At 50.1% G+C, this 23,366-nt stretch overlaps 1 protein-coding gene and 1 long non-coding RNA gene across 10 annotated transcripts in view; one reads left to right on the forward strand and one right to left on the reverse strand.

Moving 5' to 3' along the window:
• LOC119512520 overlaps positions 1–7,249 on the reverse strand; it is a 31,725-nt gene extending 24,476 nt beyond the window's left edge. Inside the window, exons 1-3 of the long non-coding RNA XR_005212394.1 lie at positions 6,983–7,249; positions 2,929–3,162; positions 950–1,711 (exon numbers count right to left, since the gene is read on the reverse strand). This is a non-coding gene — a long non-coding RNA (uncharacterized LOC119512520). The remainder of the gene's footprint in view (positions 1–949; positions 1,712–2,928; positions 3,163–6,982) is intronic.
• Positions 1,316–23,366, forward strand: part of DCTN1 (dynactin subunit 1) — a 29,196-nt gene continuing 7,145 nt past the window's right edge. For 2 of the 9 annotated variants that reach the window (XM_037807229.1, XM_037807232.1), the window contains exons 1-16: positions 11,766–12,065; positions 13,789–14,034; positions 14,299–14,377; positions 14,569–14,603; positions 15,286–15,306; positions 17,571–17,588; positions 18,979–18,999; positions 20,315–20,506; positions 20,873–21,070; positions 21,218–21,422; positions 21,499–21,577; positions 21,700–21,859; positions 21,968–22,072; positions 22,254–22,445; positions 22,533–22,649; positions 22,890–23,042. In XM_037807229.1, coding sequence (XP_037663157.1) covers positions 12,033–12,065; positions 13,789–14,034; positions 14,299–14,377; positions 14,569–14,603; positions 15,286–15,306; positions 17,571–17,588; positions 18,979–18,999; positions 20,315–20,506; positions 20,873–21,070; positions 21,218–21,422; positions 21,499–21,577; positions 21,700–21,859; positions 21,968–22,072; positions 22,254–22,445; positions 22,533–22,649; positions 22,890–23,042 — 1,854 coding nt within the window. In that variant the 5' untranslated portion in view covers positions 11,766–12,032. Of the gene's footprint in view, positions 1,372–8,252; positions 8,521–11,764; positions 12,066–13,788; positions 14,035–14,298; positions 14,378–14,568; positions 14,604–15,285; positions 15,307–17,203; positions 17,589–18,978; positions 19,000–20,314; positions 20,507–20,872; positions 21,071–21,217; positions 21,423–21,498; positions 21,578–21,699; positions 21,860–21,967; positions 22,073–22,253; positions 22,446–22,532; positions 22,650–22,889; positions 23,043–23,366 lie in introns of those variants that run through there. The other 7 variants (XM_037807233.1, XM_037807234.1, XM_037807231.1 and 4 more) reach the window with 7 other exon arrangements.

Raw genomic sequence — 23,366 nt, forward strand, 5'->3', positions numbered from 1 at the left:
ACTGAGGAACTGAATTTTCAATTTTAGGTCCTGGATCCATTTTGGGTTAAATTGTGAGAGGTAGAGATCCGCTTTCATTCTTTTGCACACAGATATCCAGTTTTCCCAGCACCATTAGTTCAAGAGATTATTCTTTCCCCATTGCATGGTCTTGGCACTCTTGTCAAAAATCAATTGGCCACATGACCAAAAGGGGGATGCAAAATGAAACAAAATAAAGTTTCAGTGGCTGAGAGGTTTCAAATGGAGTCAAGAGGTCACTCTGGTGGACATTCTTATGCACTACATAGATAACCCTTTTTAGGTATTAATGTACTGGAATAGCTAGAAGTAAATACCTGAAACTATCAAACTCCAACCCAGTAGCCTTGACTCTTGAAGACAATTGTACAACCATGTACCTTACAAGGGGTGACAGTGTGATTGCGTAAACCTTGTGGATCACACTCCCCTCATCCACTGTATGGATGGATGACTAGAAAATGGGACAAAAACTAAATGAAAGATAGGGTGGGATGGGGGTGATTTCAGTGTTCTTTCTTACTTTTATTTTTTATTCTTATTCTGATTCTTTCTGGTGCAAGGAAAATGTTCAAAAATAGATTGGGGTGATGAATGCCTAACTATATGATGGTACTATAAACACTACACCATGGATGATTGTATGGTATGTGAATATATCTCAATAAAACTGAATTTAATTAAAAAATCAATTTGTCACAGAGGTTCATTTCTCACTTAATTTTTTTTTTAAATAAAAAGTGCCAAAATGCCATTATGTACCTTTGTGTCATTTTACAAACTCATCATTAGGGCATGAGAATACCTGTTTCCCCACATGACGGATAACAGTAGCAGCAAACTTTAATTTTTATTTCAGGCTAAACGACACGATGTGGTTTATCACTAACGTTTTAATTACCAGTTTAGCACTCAAAAACTTACCCACCTTCAGAGCAGACCAGACCAATTTGCCCCCATAAACGGGTCCTTCGGCCTTTCTGCGCTGTCGCCTCTCCGCCAACAGAGGGCGCTCGCTGCGATGGTCCTCCTACGGTCCGAATCGGCTTCCCAGGCACAGTGCGCGTGCGCAGATTCCGCCCCAGGTGTCCGGCTTTGTGCCTGCTCGATGTCTACTCGGCCGCGCTCTGCGTGCATTTCTCAGCCCCTGCCGGACTGTGGGGAAGAAGAGCGTATTTCCCGGACCCAGAGTGCCTCCAGGACTCGGGGCCAGGGACTCTGGGTTGGGCCCGGAGGGGACGGGCGGCGCGTCGGGCAGCCCACGCGGTGGGGCGGGCGGGGAGGGCGGGGCCGACAGGGTCTTGGGCGGCGGTGGGGCCGGAACCGGCCGTGGAGCCCCTGACAGGACAGGTACGGCGGCGACCCTGCCAACGGTCTCTTCCGACGCCCCTCTCATGTTCATGCGGTTCCCGGCGGCGGGCAGGAGGCTCTTCGCTAGCCTGGGAGAGCGGCACGGTGCCCTGTGTGCGGGGTGGGGACTGGCAGGGATGGGCCGCGCTGGGGTGGGTTCCCGCCCGTATCTGGGCGGTTTGACCCCAGCCTCACCCGACTCACCTGAAATCTTCAGCCTGGGAGTGTCTCCCGGGGTACAAGTGACTGTGCCTCTTGGTTCCTCCGGGACTTCAAGGGTTCCCCTCCTCTCCTGGCAGCGTCCGAGGCACCCTTGAACCCATGCCGGGCCACGGGTTTTCTATGGGCACATGGTTGAGAAGTTTTATGTCAAACAAACACCAAACAAACAGAATCATAGAGCACTGAGGCATGGGGGTCTGGATATGGGTTTGGTGTGTCCATGGCTCCCGCTCCTGGGATCCGCCTTAGCGGGCGGGATGTCCCTTGAGAAGTCATCTTGAGCACCCTTCTCCTCTTTAGGCGGACCACATCTAAATCACACGGATAAGGGATTCTGCTGTTTTTAGAAAGGCAGTGATTTGGAAACTTTCCCTTATATATTGCAGTGAGAGCAAGAAGTCCATATTAATTTAATCCCCTGTGTTTAAGGTACTGAGTCAAAGAGCTATAAAATAGAGATTGCCATTCTTTACCTGGTGCACAGCTAAAGCCTGAGCCATGGGATGTTAAAAAAAGAGGTATTGGTAACTTAAAAAGTATTTTGTGTTCAAATCTATTTGGAAATTCATGGGTAAACAAAGTTTTCTTTACTGTAGAACATTTTCAGAGCCTTCAATATGCTGTTGATGTTTACCAGCATCTCCAACTATGGTTATGGTATGGACAGTTTCCCAAATTTGACTGGGAAATACTGTTTTTGTTGTTATGGATGGTGCCTCTGTTTAACAACCGGAATAGTTTGGGAAATGCAATTTGAGAATTAGAAACTCAAGATTTGGAAAGGGTAGTGTAGACCAGTGCTCCATAACCTTGGGGTCTTGTTAAAATGTGGGTTTTGGTTGGTTCTGCATTTCTAATGAGCTCCCAGGTGATGTAAATGTTGCTGTTCTGTGAACCACATTTTGAGTAGCAAAGGTGTGGATCACTAGATTGAGAGTTAGAGATCATGTGCTGCTGCCTACTCCCCAGAACTCCCCAGAACAAACTGCTGCCTTGGATGAGTGAATTCACCTGTGTGGGCCTATAAACTAGGAGGCTGGACTAGAAGATCTAAAATGCTGTGATTCTGGTCCAGTCACCCTTTGCTACTTGAATTCCATCTACTCTATCCTTGCCAAATGGCTGTTTGGGCGTGAACATTTCTTGTGATGGGGAACTTAATAGTAAGAGGCAGCCCATTTCATCTAGGGATAGCTCATTAAGAAGATTCTTCATGTTGCTGAAATACATCACCCTGCAGCTTTCATCCTTTTGGTCCTAGGTATATGTCTTCGAAACAAACAGAAAAAAAATGTAATCCCTTTTTAAAAAGTATTAGAAGGCAGCTACTCCTACCAAGTTTTTTCCCAGCTGAATTGTCCTTCATTCTTCTGTGATGTTTCAGATCCTTCTCTTGAATTTAGTTCTTGTTCTGCATACAGGGTGGTGGAGCTTTAGCTGGATTTTGAAGGATAGGTGGGGCTTGCATGACTAGGGAAGACATCCCAAGCAGCTGACAGTGAGTGGTACAGAGCTGAGACTGCAGATGGCAGATCCAGTATTTGATGAAAGCAGCTGGGTAAAGGTGTTCTGTAGTAGAGGAGTGGAAGATGAGATTGAGTTCACATTGTGGAGGGCCTCACTGGGCAGGACGGTCCACCCTGAATACCCACTATATACTCATACTCATCGGTTTTGTAAGAAATGATATGTCAGTGGAAGTTTTGGGGCAGGTGAGTATATGAACAAAGCAGTATTTTAGAGTATGCATTTGTTTTACTGTGGGGTATAATATGGTTTGTAGGGAAGGAGAGAGGCAGGGAGCCCTATATGCTTCATGGTTATAGAAAATCTCAGTCCTCTTTCTACATATAATAATGCCTTATATTTCTGTGTAATGCTGTATAGATTACAAAACTTCACAGGCATGCTCTCACTTGATTTAGTAATCCTGTGAGGTAGGCAGAGCAGTTGTTACCCTGTTTTATAGATGAGAAGTCAAAGAGGTTAAATGATTTGCCTTAATTCTCAAAGCTAGTAAATGGAAGAGCAAAGTGATGGCAGTGGTAGTGGAGGTGAAAGAAGGAGGCAGGACTGAGGAAGAATGGGTAAGCTGGGCCTGACTCAATATAAGAGTACAAAGGCAGAGAGGTTTTTAGGGAGGAGCCAGAGTAGTTGGGCAAATCGTAATACCATTGACAACTGCAACTCTAGGTTTTACTCTGCCAGCTGTACCATAGCTAGTGACTTCCTGGGAGTATGGGTTGGGAGGGCTTGTGGTAGAGGATTCCTAGGTTGCCTGGCCTATCCATAGCTACTGGGTCATGCTGTAGGGATTTGGGCTGTCCGTCCCATGCCAAGGAACATGATAACTGGGTCCTTGGTGTCTCCTGGGGAAGTAAGTGCTGAGAAATTGATTCAGTTCCATCTTAGGGTCTTGCCATTTTGGAGACTCTTAAGTTTGGCTTTATATCATTATTCTTTTGAAGTTCAGGTTGGGTCCAGTTGCATTTGACTCATGGACAGATTAGCTATCCATTATGACCTTCCCAAGCTCCTTTCTATCCCTTCAGGGCCTCACTGCAGCAGAGACAAGACACTTAAGTCCCCCAGAGCCTCATCTAAGCTGTTTCCCAGAAGATCTGCACTTCACCTAGAGCCTAGAGGATTCTCTGTGGTCCTTTTACCCTAGAAACATAAGACATTGCGATTTAGTATTGCTACCAAATTCTGTAGGACCTGCGCTATTAGGTTCTCAGGCTCCTATCTGGAGACAAAAGAGCCACATCTGCTAAAGGAGGTTGGGGAGTAGGTTTGACCATTAGTTTCTCCGTGGTCGTGGTCTTTAAGGGTGGAGCTACTTTCCTGGAAAGTTGTCAGAGCCAGTTTATATCCCTAGATCTTGGTGTTCATTTAACACTGAGTGTCTTCTCTGTGCAGACACTGTGTTCACTGCTTGGGATATGGACATGAATAAAAACTCTTCTGCTCTAGAGGAAACCATGATGGGATGAGGAAGACAACATTTTAGTAAAATATGGCATTGTAATGGAAGTGGGTACAAAGTGCTGTGTGGAGGCAAAGGAAGGAATGACTAGCTTTATGTGGACAAGTCAGGGGAATCTTAAGGAAAGAGGTGATAATTAAGCTGAGCCTTGAAGGATGAGGAGGGAGAATGACCCTGCTGACATCTGCAGCATTTGCAAGGGGGCAGAGGAGGGGAGGGTAAATAGATAAAAGTGGCTGGAGTATAAGAGGATGTTAAGATCAAGGGGGAGGTGATTGATGAGACTGGACTGAAATGAAGCCAGATTTTAAATGGCCTATAGAGCTCTGCTAAGAAGATTCAATTTTGTGGGCACTGGAAGTTTTTTTAAGCATGGGAGAGACATGATTGTATCTTGGGAGCTAAGTATGGAAATTCAGCTGAAGAGGGAGAACCTCTGTCAGGAGACTCTTTTAATAGCCTAGACATAGGTTAGGGCTGAAATAAGATTTAGGTCAGCAGGGATGGAGAGGAGGAGAAGAATCAGAGAAATTTTAGCAGTAGAGTTAACCTGTCTTAATGACTAATTTGTTGCTGAGAATAAGAGAGAGTTGTTGAGGATGACTCAGTTTTCTATTCTGGTTGGATGGTGGTGCCAATAGCAAAGAGGGAATATAGAAAAGGAACATTTTGGGGAGGGAAGATACCAAGTATGTTTTGGATCATGTTGCACTTGAGGTGTCTGTGGCACTTGGCAGACAGGTGGAAGGGGGTGGGGTCTGAGGTTCGGAAGGGCTGATAGATTTAGGTAGTAGTTGAAACTATGGGAATGGATGAGCTCTCCCAGGCACCTCTGAAGGTGACAGAAGAGATGAGAAGAGTTGGTGCATAAGGTAAGAAGGAATATTGTCCAGGAAATTAGGAGGAAAAAGTTCCAGGAAGAGGACCAGTGACCTCAGTTGCTGCAGGGAGGTCAAGTAAGACGAGCTTAGAAAATGGATCTGGAGGGTGGACAGTCAGGAGATTATGGTCACCAGGACTTGTTACTTTTTTAGCGCAAGCAGCTTTGGTGGAGTGGTAGTGATGGGAGCCAGATTGTGGTGGATTGAGAAGGGAATGGAAAGTGAGGAAGTGAAGATAGGGAGGGTATACTCACTTTTAGTAGTTTGGCAGGGAAGGGAAGGATAGAGATGGTGGCAGGTTGAGGAGGAGTTAGCAGAGCCTAGGGACGGTTTCTTCCTAGAATAGAAAAGCCTTGAGCATAGTCGTCAGATGATGTGTAAGAGCTAGTGGGAAGGGTGCAATTGAAGATGCAAGAGAAAAGATGATTGCTAACTCAAGTCCTCAGAGGAGGGTGGAGGGGGTGGCCCTGCAAAGGGGTTACTATTTCCTTTGAAGTAGGAGGAAAGAGGCAATGATGGATGCAACTATATCCAACTTTGCAAAGAAATTCTTACTTACATGTTCTTTCTCTGCAAGGTTATCTGCTGAGGGCTGGGGGCTCAGCATGGGCTTGGGCAGGAATAGGGACTTAAAAGTGGCAAGGGAAACCTGGAACTCCCTGAGGAAAGGGAGAGCAGCCTTGAGACAAACTCCGGGAGTTGAGCACCCATCTGAAGTTAAGTCCTGCACTGTACGCCTCTCCTTCCTCCTCCTTCTCCTCCTCCTCCTCCTAATAATAATAATAATAATAATAATGCTAACATTTATTGATTGCGTCATCCCAGGCACTGTTCCAAGTGCTGTTTATTCATTCTCTCCTGGGTTTTTAAAACAACCCTGTTAGAAAGGTATTATTATATCTCTGTTTTACAGAGGAGGAAATTGAGGCATGGTGAATTACTTTGGCTTACTAGTACTTGTGTTTGATGAATCTCTTAACTCTGCAGAAATGGCATTCCTCCCCCTGGGGCACCGGAGATGTCAGAAATTTAACCCCAGTCCCCAATTTCTGGACCTTGAGGGATTGATGTCTAGGGCTACTGAGAAGGGAGTCTTACCTTGCTATTTTGTGGGCATGATAATGGCATGGGTGGGCAGGGCAGTGGGGTCAGTTGCTGCCAGCTTTTTGCAGCTGCGTTGGGGACCTCTGAAACCCTTGAGTGATTTCCCAGCACTCTGACTAGGAGGACAAGTGGCTGATAGTGATTTGTCAGGTACTACAGGCTGAGACTGTGTTGCCTGAGACGGTTAAAAAGAAAGACCTTGTCCCCATCTCCACCATCCCAAAAAAGAGAGAGTTTTTTCTGCCACTCACTTACAAGACTAAGAAGACCTAAATCTTATGTAATAACAATGATTATTAACACTTACCTTTTGTGTTTTCCCTCTTGGTGTGATAGAATTTGCAGGTATGGTGTACAACTGACTTAGGTGAAAGGGGAGAATGGTGGGATGGCATGGATGGAAAGGAAACGGACTCACCTTTTCTGCTGCAGCCATTGGAGCATCATCTCCTTGTCCTCCTCTGGAGGTTGCCATGGATACGCCTTTGCATGTTGGCTTGAGGAAATTGATTTTCATTATGATCAGATGATGACGTGGGTTTAAAAAGAGAAAAAACAGAATGTTCTGCTTCTGGGGAGTAGTGGCTGGTGAGCTGCCCAAAAGGCAGAGCCCAGCAGAGTCGAGGTGGCTGTGGCTTTGTTGGCTGCTTTGGCTTTTGCTGAAGTTGTGAAATGGTGTATCTCTCTCTTTAGAGCGCAGGCTCAGGCATCCCTGTCTGCAGGGTCCTAGTGCCAGGGACTTGCTGGTAGATTCAGGGAGAGGAACCAGTGGCAACTTGGAATGGGCTGTTAAGTAGAACTGCTAGCACTGGGAGGGCTGAGTGCCTGTCACCTCCCTGCAGAAGTTCCTTATTGAGTAGCCTCTCCTCCTGGCTCTTGGAGGTCTGTGCCCTTTAAGGATGGGCCTGGCAGGTATTGGGTATTTCTAGAGGAGAGGGGCATCCTGGGAGGGAGCAGAGCTGTGTTCAGATTGGGAGTAGGCTGCAGACATTTCTGGGGATAATGAGCCAGAGAGATGGAAGGAGGTCCATTTAGGGTCTGGATCCATTTAGATCTGGGAGGCAGATACAGAGTAGGACCTAGGAACAAAAGGCTTTCTGTGTGTCTTCTTCCTGGGTTCTTCTTGTGGGTGTCTGGAATCCAGCCCTCCAAGTCTCTAGTCCCCCAGTCCTCATTCTCCACTCAGTACTCAGATCTTCTCCCTTCCTGACTCTTGAAGTTGTCCATATTTATCCCTTCCCTACCTACTAGTGCTTTTAGAAATGTACACCTTTATCCTAGAATTAAGAAAATCTAGATCTTGCTGTGCCCTCTAATTACAATCCTGTTTCTTTTTGTCTCTCTGCAACCAAACTACTTTATACCCAATCATTAATGCAGTTTAATTCAAACCTGTGGACTCTGCTGTTAGCCTACCTGGTTTCAAACCACCTCCTCTAGGAGTAGACTCAGGGAAAGCAGACAGTTGTGTTAACCCAGGATAAAATGTTCAGTGAGGTGAGCCAAGGGAGGGTCAAAGTGTCAAAGGGTACTGGAGTGCCAGTAAAAGCAAGGTAGAAAACCTGTAGGCTGGGTGCCAAAGATGCTTTTCCTCCTTACTCAGTTCCTCTTTAATTCCCAACATCTACTTATTTCCCTGTCATCATCTGAAAAATTTTCCAAGACCATTGGTAACCTATTTACCAGTCACAGAGATCTTACTCTCCTCTGTTCCCATTTTCCTAGGCATTTTAGCAGTATCACTGGGAAAGAAACTGGATTAGAAATCCAGGTAGTATCTGTCTCCTCCTGGCTGAGGGGACAAGTATCCGGGACCCAGAGGTACTGTGGAAAGAGCAACTGCCTGTACAGCTGGTCATTTTCTGCTCATGAGACCTGGCAAGTCGTTTAACTTCTGTGACTCAGTACCATCGCCTATAAAATGGAGATTTGGAGTCTGTTTTGGCTGCATCACAGGTTCGTTTTCAAAGGAGATAGTGGAAGAAATGGCTAGGATATAAAGTTAAATATGCCCCAGAAAAGCCCTAAAACTGGGCTTGTTTTTTCTCTCTTAATGCATCCAGTTTCCCTTCCCATTTTCCTCTTATTCTGTTCATGTTTTCAGTTATTATTATTCCATTACCCATGCTTGAGAACTCAAGATTTTGCATACATTTACGTATTCAAGCATCCATCCATCCATATTCATGTATTCATACATCTACCCACTTATCCGTGAAACATACGAGTTCTTACTGTGTGCACGTCGTCATTGATGTACCCTCTCAATAATGAGGAAGATGATATCTACCATTGTTGAGCACCTACTGTGTGCCAGGCACTTTGCTATCTGCTTTGTGTAAATCTGATGTAAGCCTCACAACATCCCTGTGAGGTAGACTTGATTTCCTTCTTTTTGCAGATGAGGTAGCTGGGGCTGAGAAGGTTAAATATCTTGTCCAGGTTCATACAGGTGAGGAAATGAGAGAACCAACATCCGTGTCCATTCTGCCTGTCTCCAGAGCCCATCATCCTGACCTGCAGGCATGCTGCATCTTTCCCCACATCTGATCTGTCACAGCGCCTTCTCAGTGTTTTTTGGTACTGTTTCTGAATCAACCCTTTTCCTCTTCTGTCTCTTTCATGACCTTCTCTCTCCTCAGACCCTCTTTACCCCTTGCCCATTACTGCAGCAACTACTTGCTGTCATCCCTGTCTTTGCCAAGTTGCTCCTGCTTCCACTCCATCCCGCGCATGCTACCAGTTTGCTCTTCTAAAACAGCTTTCATTGTGCCAGCCTCCTGTCAGGAACTAGTCTGGCTTTCTGTTTTTATTGGAGCAAGTCCATCTGTCTCCGCCTGATGTTAAAGCCTCCCTGCCTGTTCATACTTAACCTTCTAGTTCACTTCAATATTAATGTTTTTGTTTATTCAGTAAATACTTGACTCCATGTGCTAAAGGCCATGGGACCAAAAAGAAGAAAAATTGTGGGCTCTGGCTTCAAAAGGCTTAAAGTTTGATAGAAGAACCCATCTAGAATTTTTCACTTCGGCTAAGCCAGTATTCTTTGATATTCTGCAGTCAAGCAAAATTATTTCTGCCTCTACTTATACTGTGTTCACAACTTACAGTATTTTGTGGGCTTTTCCTTTCTACATAAGTCAAGGCAGAGTCAGGTACCCCTTTTCTTTCTAGCTCATCTTTCTTCTGCCTCTAACTCTTTATATTTGTTGTCTAGACATTTTATTTTAAGACTTCTGTACCATCTCATATCATGTTAAATAATAATTCTTTACACTTCTACAGCCTCTGTACTTCTTACAAAGGAGAATTTATGTGCCTTATCTTATTTGAGGCTCATAACACTAATATAGATATGATAAATACTGTTCTCATTTTTTAGGAGAAGAAATGGCATCCACAAAGTTAATTGACATTATAAACTTATGTGGCCAGTGAGTTGTGAGGGTGTTTTTAGATCTGCGCTCTCCTGAATCTTTGAAGACAGTGTGGTCTAGAAGAAGAGCATGGCTTTGGAAGCTTGCAGGATAGCAGTGAGAGATAGTAGAAAGGGCAGAGGGCTCCAATTCAGCTTTGGTTCCAGTTTTGGTTCCATTTCTTACCTTCTGTGTAACTTTAGAGAAGTTATTGAGTTCTCTAGACTTCAGTTTCCTTGTCAGCATCATCCCTGGCTGCCTTTCTAATGGGGTTTTTGTGATATCAAATATGATGATGATGATGTTATTAGCTAACTTTTACTGAGTGCTTACTAAATACTAGGCACTGTCCTAAATGTTTTATAAGGGTCGTCTTGGTTAATCCTCCCATCATCCCTTGAGTTATGTTCTTTGATTGTTCCCAATCGACAGATGAGAAAATTGAGGCACAGAGATGTTAAGTAACTAGACCAAGTTTATGTAGCTACTAAGTGGTGAAACAAGGAATTGAACATCAGCAGCTTGAGTCTAGAGCTGGCATTCTGAACCATGGCAGTATAGGATGATGTTTTTTAAGGTGCTCTGCAGATTGTAAAGGGTTCTAAACACCTAAGGTCTGGGTTGCCAGGGTCATGCCTATCTGCCTGGAGCAGAATGTTTGGAATCCTGCTGTACCCTCCTGTGTCATGGTGAATAGGGAAGGGAGGGGCGAATTTGGAGATATTTCTTAGCAGGGCTGGCCAGGATTGAAGAGGTAGAGAGGTGTTTTGGGGCCAAATTTCTGGCTGTTGGCTATCATTCTACTGTTGGACTATCTGACCTGTCTTAGAGAGTGGAGTGTCCTGCCAGTGCCACCCAGTGCAGAAAAGATGGGTCCCCCAGACCATGCTTGGTGGGGCCGTAGGTCAGGCCCCAGGCCAACCTTATTGGCTGCTTGGGGCTGGGGGCCCTGCTCCTAGCCACTGGCACACAAATTGATAAATATGAAACAGTATTGTTATAAGTCCTTTGGAGACCTCTCACCATAGTGCATGATTTTCATTACATTTAGAAAATAAACCATTCCATTGATCTGTTAAAAAGAGAGACTTAGGGTCTGAGATGCTGAGGAGGTGAGGCCAAGGGTACCAGGGGCAGATACCCGAGGTGGCCTGAAGTGAGCTCTCTGCTTTTGCCCACTGCCTTTATTCACTGGGATTCAGAGCCTGGTCCCTTCTACCAGCCAGAGGAGGGAGAGTGACTGTGGCCGTCTTTGCCAGCGGGTGGGGACCTGAGAAACTTGACTTGCTTTGCTGTGAGCCTGAAGTTGCTTCTATTACTGCCCCTTCCCTTGCTGATAATTGAGGCTGGGCCTGGCTCTTCTGGCCCAGTGTGAAAGTGGAATCCAGACCCTAATCAAATGGATTTGAACCCTGAGCCTAGGGCTTAGAGAGGGGAGGGTGAGAGGGAATGTGCCAGAAAGTGGGATGAAGTACCTTTATTTTGTGTGTGGGGAGGCTCTAGGCAACTGAGCATTCTGAAATGTCACTTGATGCTTGTGGGCTTGCTGAGGCCCCATAACCTGGGGCAGGGGACAGTGATGGTGAGGGGGTACAGAGTAGCAGGACCCGTCAGGGCTGTGCTTCCATCCTGAGGACAGTGTGCTCTGGGAGTGAGTGTAGGGTGTCTGTGGCTTGGGCCTGGTTCTTGGTCCCTGTGCCTCTTGTCTGGCCCAGGTGAAGCAGGGAGGCACTAGGACCCAGCGGCTAGCACTGTCTCTGACAAGTCTAGAGCAGCACTAGCGCAGAGTGAGATTCATCAGCTGGCAAGCAGGATTCGGTGTCTCTGGGTTGGGGAATCCTCAGGCAGCAGAGGGGACTTGCTCCTCAGCCCCCATCTCTGCCCCCACCCTTACCCTGGTGGGCTACCAACTGAGGCCCATGGACTGGGGAGGTCCCTGCCCAACATCTCCTGGGTCTGCCCCTGAGGGCCTGGAGCCCTGACCCTCCTGCCTAGGTTTCTGCCTTTCTCTCTATCCCTGGCTATCTGGGGAGGGGGTAGAGGCTGAGCAACATGGCCCAGAGCAAGAGGCACGTGTACAACCGGGTAAGTGGCCCTGATCTGGGATGGGCCTGGCAGGGCTGCTGGAGGGGCCTGGGTGCCTGTGGACATCAGCGTCATGGGGGCTGGGTAGCCAGGCTGGAGCTTGGCTGGGGGCACTCACAGCCCCTGTTTCTCAGGAGCCTTTGTAGCCCTGCTGATGTTAGGCTGGACAGGCCTCCCCTTCTAGACTTGGGCCCTAAATGGAGACTGGCTAGGCCCAGCCTTTGACTCTAATTGGATTGCAGGCCAGAGGTTCCTGATGGGGGCCAGGCTATCTTGGAGACTTCGAATGGGGTCAGTGTGTAAGAATGGCCTTACGGTGAAGCCTTTCTTTAGAGCCGCTTTGTTGTTTGTCACTTGCTTTCTCTCTCTATTGGCTGAGCTTGAATCTGTACCCACTGTTGTATCCACCTGGTTCTGAGAGGCTTATTGGGGTTGGGAGGTGTATGTGGGGGGGTGTCTGGGTCTGGGGCAAGCCTTGCTTTCACTGTCAGTTTCTTTAATTGTCAGGTCCATGAGATAGCTGGACTTGCTGTCCCATGTGTGATTTGGGGGCCCAGATCCCCTGGTAACCATATCCTTCCTGGGTGGGCTCTTTGGAGAGGGGCTTTAGGGTATGATAGGGCTGGGAGGTATTCTGGCTCTCAAGATGGGGCATCAGAAGGGAGACTTGTGGGGTCTTTAGGACCATGGTGTCACTTCTTCATGTCTCATTCATCTGTTTGCTGCAAGGCCCTTGGTTCTTGGAGCTGCTATTGCTAAAAATGACTTAGGTGTGATTTTCTTCTAAACCATGGGGCTATTTGGATCCTAATTTCATGGTGTGTTCTGTCATCACAATGGTGTCAGAAACTGAGAGCTGCACAAGGACAGTGTCTTAGTCTTCCCGTTTGCCTTGCCCAACCATGGGGTGATGAGCCATCCATTCGGACCACTGGGCAGAGTCTGAGGCACAGAGGGAGGGGCAGACCTGAGGTACCCGATTTACCTGGCCTTTGTTTTTCTTTTTATAACTGCGTAAAATGCAGAAGGCTCTCCAGAGCTTGGGGGTAGAGAGTACGTAGAATAGGACTCATGCCAGGAAAGGGATTTGAATGGATGGGCTGTGGGGAGGCATCCAGGACTGTCATGCTGGTGTGTGATTGGGGGATGGTGGTGACTTGAGGGCCTGGAAGGAGGCACAGTTGTGTGGCTCTGAAAGGAAGAGGCCTAAGTGAACCATTTGAAACACAGAGAGGACAGGTGACAGGGTGTGTGTGTTGGCGGGTGGGGGACAGGGTGCCAGGATTCTATAGGGTAACCCACTGAATTGCCTGTCTTCCCAGTTCAGGTTCCTGAGTCAAGGCATTGGGTTGAGGGGAGCCTGTTCTGACCTGAGTTATTTGCTTGATCATAATTCCTCTCACTAGGGGTAGTACTCCTGAGAAAGCAGCCGTATGGTGACATTCAGAGATCTATCAATAAATTCTGATTTGTTATAAAATTTAAATATAAACTTTTAAAATTTCTGGCAGGTTCTAGAGGGGTTTGGAGAAATCTTGGGAGAACACATCACGAATATTTTTCACAGAGGAATTTGGGGACAATCTGAGAATGGGGTTCAGGGAAGTGACGTTCTGGTCCTTTTTAAGTCCAGGATCCTGGCTAGGACATTTCTTACACATTAGGATGACCCCTGTGATGTGAGGCCTCTGACTGTGTATGTTTACACTTGTCTTTCTTTCAGACACCCAGTGGCAGCAGGATGAGTGCGGAGGCAAGTTCCCGGCCTCTGCGTGTGGGCTCCCGTGTGGAGGTGATTGGAAAAGGCCACCGAGGCACTGTGGCCTATGTTGGAGCCACACTCTTTGCCACTGGCAAATGGGTAGGCGTGATCCTGGATGAAGCAAAGGGCAAAAATGATGGAACTGTCCAAGGCAGGAAGTACTTCACTTGTGAAGAGGGGCATGGGATCTTTGTGCGCCAATCCCAGGTACTCATACCCTGCTTCTGTTTGTGTGTGTGCATGTGTGTGCACAAGCTCTGTTGCATGTGTAGCTGGTGTGCTGGTGCTCCTTCTTCTTGGGAGTGGGCAATAAACTGGTTGGGAGAGTGGGAGGTGGCGGCAAGAAGGAATAATTGGAGATCCCTCATGAGGGAAGCTGCCCGCTGCCCCAGACTTGCTTGGGGGTTGGGGTGGGGGGCCTATTACAGCCATCCTTGATCTGGCTACATTGAGTCTGTTCTGTGACCTTAGATCCAGGTATTTGAAGATGGAGCAGATACTACTTCCCCAGAGACACCTGATTCTTCTGCCTCAAAAGTCCCCAAAAGAGGTAACAACCACTCAAGTTGCCTCCCCACATCCAGGAGTCCCTAGGACTTCTACCCATGACATAAGGCCCCAATAGATCCTGAGATTTTCCATTGCCACCATATTTCTTTGTTACATCTCTCCCAGCCCACCAGGATTTTCTCTTTCTCCACCCTTCCATACAAACTAACTGTTTCTGTTTTCTTTCTACAGAGGGAACTGATGCGGCTGCAAAGACCAGTAAACTGGTGAGTGGTTTGAGGGTAGGAATGGGAAGTGATGTGGAGGAAAAGGGAGGGGAAAAAGGAAAGGAGGAGGACGACCCAGTGCTAGGCAGGTAGAAGCAATAAATAGGTCTGAACTGAGTTAGCCTTTCAGTCTCTTTAACTTCCCTGAGAAGGAAATCTTTCTGGGTATGATTGGCTACTTTAGGGCTAGAGTAAAGGTGAGCAGGGAGAAACTATTAGGGCCCAGAAGTTTAGGGTCGAATGATAGCTGGGAAGGATGGGTCTGACCCCAGTAGTGTTGCCAACTTTCTACCTTGTGGTGTCGATGGATGCCTAGGTCTAAAGAATCTGGGATGGCGATAGGGGAGGAGCTGCAGGAGGAAGGAGTCCTCCCATTCACAATGGCGAGGAGTCAGGTCCTCTGCCATCTGTTTTAGGCTGTGTGCAGTGCCCCCTGCCACTCTGCACAGGGTGGGTAAGGTGGGCTCCAGACTCTCCAGTTTCTCTGAGCCAGAGTGTGGACGTTTTGGAAGGTGATCCTTAAGAGACCCTTCATCTCGCCCAGGGTTTGAGTGACCTGACTCTCCTCCGTCTTACCTGTATATTCCTGAGTTGGTTTTAAGCCCTATACCCAGGATGTCTGGCCGGCTGGCACAGTGTGACGTGTGTTCTCTAACTCTGCCCTTTCCTACTCCTCATGCAGCGAGGACTGAAGCCTAAGAAGGTGGTGTGTTTACTGTTTATGCCTGGGTGGATGGGGACTGTGAGCCCCCCACTCCAGCTGTCCTGCATGTCCTTGGGCTGCTGCATGCCTGTGTGTGTGACCTTGGGGCTGGGATGGCCAGAGGAAATGGTGACCTTGGCTTTCATAGTTCCTTTGAGGAGTGCAGGACACCAGGTCCAGGTAGCACTCATTAGGGACGATATATCCCCCACCCCCTACTCCACTCCCCTGCCAAGACTCCTAGCCAGAGATTCCAAGCACCTGACTCCATAAAGAGCATAAAATAGAGCATTTATTGGGTTGCAGTGTGTTCTCCCTTAGTCCAAGCTTCAGGGGTGGTGGCTGGGGAGACTGGAGGTGGAGAAAGTGCACAGTAACATGGTTGGGCGAGGAGGCAGGAGGTCAGGGAGTAGAGCACAGGAAGAACAGTCCCGAGTTGGAAAGCCTGAGGGTCTTTATGTGGCTGTCTCTGGGTGGGCCCCCAAGAAGCAGCCACATCTGTCTTTTCCCAAATTCTTCCTCTGGAGTTATGCCTGAGGCCCACCTCCCACCCCTAGCAACCCTCCATCAGCCAACACTGGGCTGCCTTAACTGTGTCACTCCCTCCAACCCCACTTACTTTTAAGTGCCTTGGTTAATTCCTCCCACCAGACCCTGCCTTGGGCCTCTGCCCCACCTGCCTCTGACCTGCATGTACCTGTCAGACCCATATGTACTGTGCTCTGTGTACAATGCTGTGATTTCCTTGTTGCCAGCCTGTCACAGGCCCTTCTGACATTGCATGGAGAGCTACTGGATAGGGGCAGTAGGAGGGGAGAGGAAAGCATCTCCTTTTGGACTCCTAGTTGGTGATGAGTCCTCAGCATTTTGAGGCTTTCCATGGAAGAGACCACATTCTGGTGTTTGCTTTGGGGCCCTGGCTCTGGGTCAGAATGGGGATGTAAGAATCAAAATAATGCACTGAAGGATGCAACCATTCCAGGGTTGTAGACACTTGGATTCTTCCCTTGGTTATTGTTTCCTGGTTGGGGTCCCATGTGACCTCAGATTACTGAATAGAGAAGAGCCTGGAACTGCAGTGTGAACTCTGTGTAGAAGTTTTAGCTGTGGCCTGACCAGACCCTGGGCTAGGCTGTGAGCCATGATCAAATCCTGGGGCTTTGGCACTGCCTGGAGAAATGGGCAAAGCCCAGCCTCGACTGCCTATGCTGGGATACAGCACCTTCATGCTCTGGTGGTTCTCTGGCAGCAGATCACTTAGCCTTGGGCCCCTTGCCCTCACCTCAGGTGGATAGGCAGCTAGCTCCAGGGGCAAATGAATGCGCTTTGAGGAGGAGGGTGGAAGAGAATTCCAGATATCTGTGTACATGTCCAGTACTTTCTGAAAGCCCTCTGGAGTCAGGCTTTAACCAGTCCACAACCAGGGGAGGATGGGGAAAGGGGCTAAGCACATCATTTAGTTCTACTGCCCAGATGGAATGTTCCCCAAGGTGTCTTAATCACTTAGTGCCCCCCAGAACTGATGGCCCTTGCTGAGGGTTGCTCTGGGTATGTGTGCCTGATGAGACCTAGTGGGAGAGAGACATAAGGGGGTGGTCAGTGTGTACGAGGCAGAAATGGAGGTGATGGGATTGTGGTGGTGAGGGAAGTAGGAGTGTGAGGGGTCCTGTGCCCCTGCCCTGTGATGCTTCGGCCCCATAGCATTCTATTTCTGGGGTGGCCCCTGCCGCAGTTCCTTGGAGCAAGCTCTTTGGGGCAGGGAGGAGCCGGAACCTATTCTTGGGAGGGTGGAGCCGGGCGGGCTCTGCGCAGGACTCGGTCCAGTCAGGGAGAGAAGGAGGAGCCAGCTGCACCCTGGGCGGTTGCTAGGTGACCCAGGAGCCGTGGCTCCACCCCCACGGAGCAGAGGAGGGTGGGTGCATGACGTCAGGTGGAGCTGGTGCTGCGGCCACTGAGGCTGCCATCAGCCTAAGCTGGCGAACTGGGCCGGGCGTCTCTCTGGTGCCTGCTGGAGCCTGGCTGTCCCGCCGTGCGCCGGCGGGGGCCTCTGCGGCGGGGCCGCAGCCCTTTGCCGGCCAGGAAGCTGAGGCTGCATTGTTGGGATTTGATGCACTAATCTCCTGTCTCCGCCGCCTTTCCCTCTGTTCGGTCTCTTTCCCTCCCTCCCTCCGCCTGTCCCTCCCTCGTGTGTTTGTCCATCCTCCGCTGTCCCTCCTTCTCTTTCCTCTCCCTGCTTTCTTTGGTTTTCTGCAATGATGAGACAGGCACCGACCGCCCGAAAGGTACTCTTGTTTGCTCTGGTCCTGCTGCTGGGTAGCTAGGAAGATGGTGGCAGCAGGCTGCTGGGGTGGGGGTGGGGGCAGGTTGACTTAATCTGTCTACCTGGTGGGGGGAGGTGGGCTGGATGAAGGAGTGGGGGGCAGGGAGAGGTGTATGTCACTGCCATGCCCCACATCCTGGGCCCAAGCATTTGCTCCCTGCCCTGCCTGCTTGGGCCCTGGCTCTTTGGTCTGTGCTTGGCCTTCTGGCAGCCTCTTTGGCAAGTGCGCTCTGGGAGTTTCCTGTGGTGGAATCTGAAAAAGCAGGCCCGGGTGCCTCAGTACCTCTTGCAGGCCTGCTTTACCCCTTTGCTAGAATGACTCTTGGTTGTTCCCCCCAGCATCCCTCCCCCACCCGCTCCCCTGGTGTTTATGTCAGTGGGGCTCTACCAAGGTGGGATGGGGACCCTTAATCAGTTTTGACCCCAAGCTCCGGAGGCTTAGTCAGGGGTTGGAGGGGTGGGGTTGGGGGCTGGTGGTCTCTTTGGGCCCAGTGTCTCCTGGAAACAGGGCCCAAGCTGAATCTTGGCTTCACCGGAGCATTGGGACATGGGGTAGCAAGAAAACTAATTGGGAGTTGGAATTAAAATCATTTACCACTTTGTTGTGACCTGAGGGACTTCTGGGTTCGGTTTAGGGCATTAGCTTCCCTCCGCTGCTGCTCACCCTGCCTCCTTCCCTGCAGCTGGGCTGGGTGCTTTGCTGAGCTCTGGGCTTCTGGCTAACGCAGCATTCATGGTCCTGACACCTGAGCCCTATGCCCTAGGGATGGGACTGCTGCGGGATCTGATCTTGGGGGAGGGGGCAGGGAGGACAGCAGCACTGTTTTGCCGTAGGGGCTTGATCTCCCTCTTCTAGGCTCCTGTCTGTCTTGTAACACAGGGTTTCTAGGGATTCCTTTGGCAAGAAGCACTTGAAGGGAAGGGGCTGAGCCCAGAAAGTCCTTGGGAGTGGTGTGTGGGTGGGGCCTTGGCTCCAGGCTGGGGTGTGAGAGGCTGTGTGCAGGAGGCCTGGTCCCTGGAGACCTTCCCAGCTGCTGCCTTTGGTCTCCTGGGGCTCTGCCTAGGAGACTGGGACTCTGGGATTTCCAGGGTGTCTGAAGGAGTGAGCCCTGGGTGGGTTGGACAAAACTGAGAGCAGAAGCCAAGGGGGAACAGGAGTTCTGGGTTCCTGGAGTAGGAACAGGTTGATTCACAGGAGAAGACGATGGGGTGGCAGGGAGGGGTGTCTAATTGGGGCCCTATTCCTGTTACTTCTTCTGCTCTCATTGCTGTCCCTTTTGCTGTCCATTCTTCTGCCAAATCCTTTTCTTTCCTGACTACCTCTCCTCCTCTGGCTCCTGTTGCCTGTCCAGACCACAACTCGGCGGCCCAAGGTGAGAAATAACAGTCCTCTGCCAGCCTCTGCTGTGTGTACCTGCGCATGTCAGGCATGTACATGCATGTGTTCCTGTGTGTGAGCAAGTCGCAGTTGGTAGAGGGCATCCTGGGTTCTCTTTGGTGGGGGGAAGGCCAGGGATGGTGACAGGCACCTCCTGGGAAAATGACTTCATGCTCTTAGGAGGTTGTCTGAGCCAGCAGCTTGGTACAAAAGAGAGGTGAGAGGAGTTATGGTTAATCAAGATAGGCTTTCTTGAAGAAGGGAATGTGGACCAGTTGTTTATTTTTGGGGGTGGTGGGGGTTGGAAGAGAGGTGAAGAACTTGGCAGTGTAAAATGTCAGAGGATGAGAAGGTAGGTATGTCTGCAAGGTTTCCAGTGTTAGGGGCATCAGCCTATTGGGAGAGCACTGCTGGGAGAGCACTGGGCAGGCCTGGGTCTTCAGGGCCACCCCCTACCCCACCCCGTAACACTCCCATACCCCCTCAGTGTTTTGCCCGACTAGAGCCCTTTCGTCTTGGGGCAGGGAGATGACAGAGGAGTTGGCTCGACTGACCTTGCTCCAGGGAGGGCAGCCTTTCTGTTGCCCATCTGTCTGGTGATAGGGGGAGGGGAGTTTCTGAGGCTCGGCAGTGATTTTCACAGGGTGGGGACTAAATAAGGAAGGGTACAGCTTTCACCCCAGTCCTCTTACCTGAAATGAACAGATGAGGGAGATTAAGCTTGACCCTGCAAGAGTAGGGAAGTCTAGCAGGGGTGGAGAGCCTGACGGTCCCCAGCCCCATTGTCCCTTTTAGCCCATCCTTCTCTGGGAGCATGAAGATCAGAGAACAAACTCCAATCTGTTGTACCTCTCTGGGAATGACATTGAAGCTCTTTTTTCCTTGAGGGGAGGAATGGACAAGTCCAGAGCAAGGACGGGACTGGGAGTATTAAGAAATTGCTAGAATGATTGTAATTGGGTCACAGAAGGGAGTTCTGGGGAGTAAGGGACTGATTCTGCTCTAAGGGGGCAGTGCCAGAGCTGGGAGGAATGTGGGGTCAGTGCCAAGGGAGGAGCTTATAATCATATCTCTCCCCCACCCCTTGTTCCCTCCTCCCCTGTCCTTTGTCACTATCTCACTCTGACTCTCTGTGTCATTTTTCCTCTCCCTTTCACTCCGTTTCTCTGTTCTCATTGTGCTTTGATACACTGTTTCTGCCTTTCCCCTTCTCTGTTTCTTTCCCTTGTTATATTCTTATATTCTTGCTCCCTTCCTTTTACCACTCCTGCCCTGTTCTCTTTCTGGTCTGCCCTGACTTTTCTGAATAGCCCACCCGCCCAACCAGTTCTGGGGTGGCCGGGGCCAGTAGCTCCTTGGGCCCCTCTGGCTCGGCTTCAGCAGGTGAGCTGAGCAGCAGTGAGCCCAGCACCCCAGCACAGACCCCACTGGCAGCACCCATCATCCCCACGCCGGCCCTCACTTCTCCTGGAGCGGCCCCTCCACTTCCTTCCCCCTCCAAGGTAAGGACTTTGGAAGGGGATGGTGGGGAGGGCAGAGTACTGAGACACAAAGGAGCCTGTGACACTTGGCTGAGTCTTGAAAATTTCCTGGGCCCAGGAGAGAACCAGAACGTGAACAGGAAGAGTTGGGACATAGTATATGGGTATCCCACCACTGACTGAGCTACTCTTTCCTTTCCTCCCTTCTTCCACACTTTCCCTGTTTATTCCAGGCCTTGGTTTCCTTTCAGATGTTTGTATGACACTTGGTTTTGACCCTAGGGCTGGGGCAACTTTTGTACATATCCCTGTCTTCTTTGCTCCAGCTCGGCCTTGGAGGGGAGGAGGGGTAGATTGTGCACAGACCAAGGGGCCTCTCCTTCACAGGAAGAGGAGAGTTTGAGGGCCCAGGTGCGGGACCTGGAGGAGAAGCTGGAGACCTTGCGGCTCAAACGGGCAGAAGACAAGGCAAAACTAAAAGAGCTGGAGAAACACAAGATCCAACTAGAGCAGGTGCAGGAATGGAAGAGCAAAATGCAGGAGCAGCAGGCAGACCTGCAGCGGCGCCTCAAGGAGGCGCGGAAGGTGGGATTCGGGGTGAATGAGGGTGGCTGGGGAGGCTGAGGGGCCCAAAGAAATGTACTGGAAACTGTACTAGAGCTTGAGCATGCAAAAAGGTGGCACAGGGCATCTCTGTGCTCTTACCCCCACCAACTTCCACCCCATCCTCAGGAAGCCAAGGAGGCGCTGGAGGCAAAGGAACGCTACATGGAGGAAATGGCTGACACTGCTGATGCCATCGAAATGGCCACTCTAGACAAAGAGATGGCTGAAGAGCGGGCGGAGTCCCTGCAGCAGGAGGTAGAGGCTCTGAAGGAGCGTGTGGATGAGCTCACCACTGACCTGGAGATCCTCAAGGCTGAGATTGAGGAAAAAGGTAAGGGGCCAGGAGCTACTGGGGGCCAGATGGTGGGGTCAGGGCCACGTCCAAAAGTGTTCATGGTCTTCCCCAGGCTCGGATGGGGCTGCGTCCAGTTACCAGCTCAAGCAGCTCGAGGAGCAGAATGTCCGTCTCAAGGATGCCCTGGTCAGGTAGGTCCCCTAGCCACTGGCTCTGGAGTGCATGCTCTCGTCTCCAGAGGTGTCAGAGCAGCCCCCGCCCAATGACTGACACAGGCTCTCCCTCTTCCCTTCTCTCCCCTACTTCCTCACAGGATGCGGGATCTTTCTTCCTCGGAGAAGCAGGAGCATGTGAAACTGCAGAAGCTCATGGAAAAGAAGAACCAAGAGTTGGAAGTTGTGAGGCAACAGCGGGAGCGTCTGCAGGAGGAGCTGACCCAGGCAGAGAGCACCATTGATGAGCTCAAGGAACAGGTGTGGGGAGCCCAGCCCCTCGCCCTGAGTCCCCCCACCTGGCTCTCCTTTTGGCCTTCTTCAGATCCTTTCAGCAGCTTTTCTCCTTATTCCGTCCCTGTAACCCAGGTGGATGCTGCTCTGGGTGCTGAGGAGATGGTGGAGATGCTGACAGACCGGAACCTGAATCTAGAAGAGAAAGTGCGGGAGTTAAGGGAGACAGTGGGGGACCTGGTAAGAAAAGAGCAGACCCCTGACTGAAGGGTGTTCAGATTTCTGACATTTGAAGGTGGGTATTTGAATTGACATATGACCCCTGACATTGAGAGGGGTGTGTGTAGTGAGTGGACCCATCCTGGCCCTGCCACACTGACCCTGGCTTTCCTTTGCCCCCAACTACCATGTGGCCTTCCAGGAAGCAATGAATGAGATGAACGATGAGCTGCAGGAAAACGCACGTGAAACAGAACTGGAGCTGCGGGAGCAGCTGGACATGGCGGGCGCCCGGGTGCGTGAGGCCCAGAAGCGTGTGGAGGCAGCCCAGGAGACAGTTGCAGACTACCAGCAAACCATCAAGAAGTATCGCCAGCTGACTGCCCACCTACAGGTGCCTCCCCACCCCTGCTCTCCATCTGCAATCACCCCAGGGCTCCCTTGTGACCAGCAGTGTCTCACTATCTGTCTCTGCTCCCAGGATGTGAATCGAGAACTGACAAACCAGCAGGAAGCATCTGTGGAGAGGCAGCAGCAGCCACCTCCAGAGACTTTTGACTTCAAAATCAAGTTTGCTGAGACTAAGGCCCATGCCAAGGTTGGGAGAGTGGGTGGGCCTGAGGGCGAGTATTGGGGAACTTGGTTTGGATACAACCATGGAATGATATGGTGTGGGGCTCTTGCTTCATATTCCAGGGTACAGGGTGCTTATGTGGTGGTTTGGAGGGCACCTGACCCGGCCTGGTCCTGAAAGCAAGGGGCCTTGTGGAGCAAGGCGTGGGGCTTCTGGGGCTCTCTCCACCCTAGCTGAGAGCCCTTCTCCATCTCCACCTCACAGGCAATTGAGATGGAGTTGAGGCAGATGGAGGTGATCCAGGCCAACCGGCACATGTCCCTGCTGACGGCTTTCATGCCCGACAGCTTCCTTCGGCCAGGTGGGGACCACGACTGTGTCCTGGTGCTGCTGCTCATGCCCCGTCTCATTTGCAAGGTACGGCCGAGCAATCACACATTCTGTAGAACCTTGGAGAACTTGCTGGGAACCGTGCGTTGAGAATGCTGAGTGAATATGGCAGTCAGCGCCTGTGCCCACAAAGTCAACCAAGTCACAAGTGAATATATATTACCAAATGCATGGTGTGAAGGAGTGGCAGGTTCTGTGAGAGCACAATTGGGACTCTAATTTAGATGGAGGGAGGGAGTGTCATGAAGGAGTAACATTCGAGTTGAGACCCAGAAGGTGACCAGGAGCTGGCCAGGGGGATGATTGGCAGGATAGCATTGCAGGAGCGGCAACTTTCAGGCAGGAAAGAAC

This window comes from Choloepus didactylus, chromosome 17, assembly GCF_015220235.1.
Source record: "Choloepus didactylus isolate mChoDid1 chromosome 17, mChoDid1.pri, whole genome shotgun sequence".
Lineage (NCBI taxonomy): Eukaryota > Metazoa > Chordata > Mammalia > Pilosa > Megalonychidae > Choloepus > Choloepus didactylus.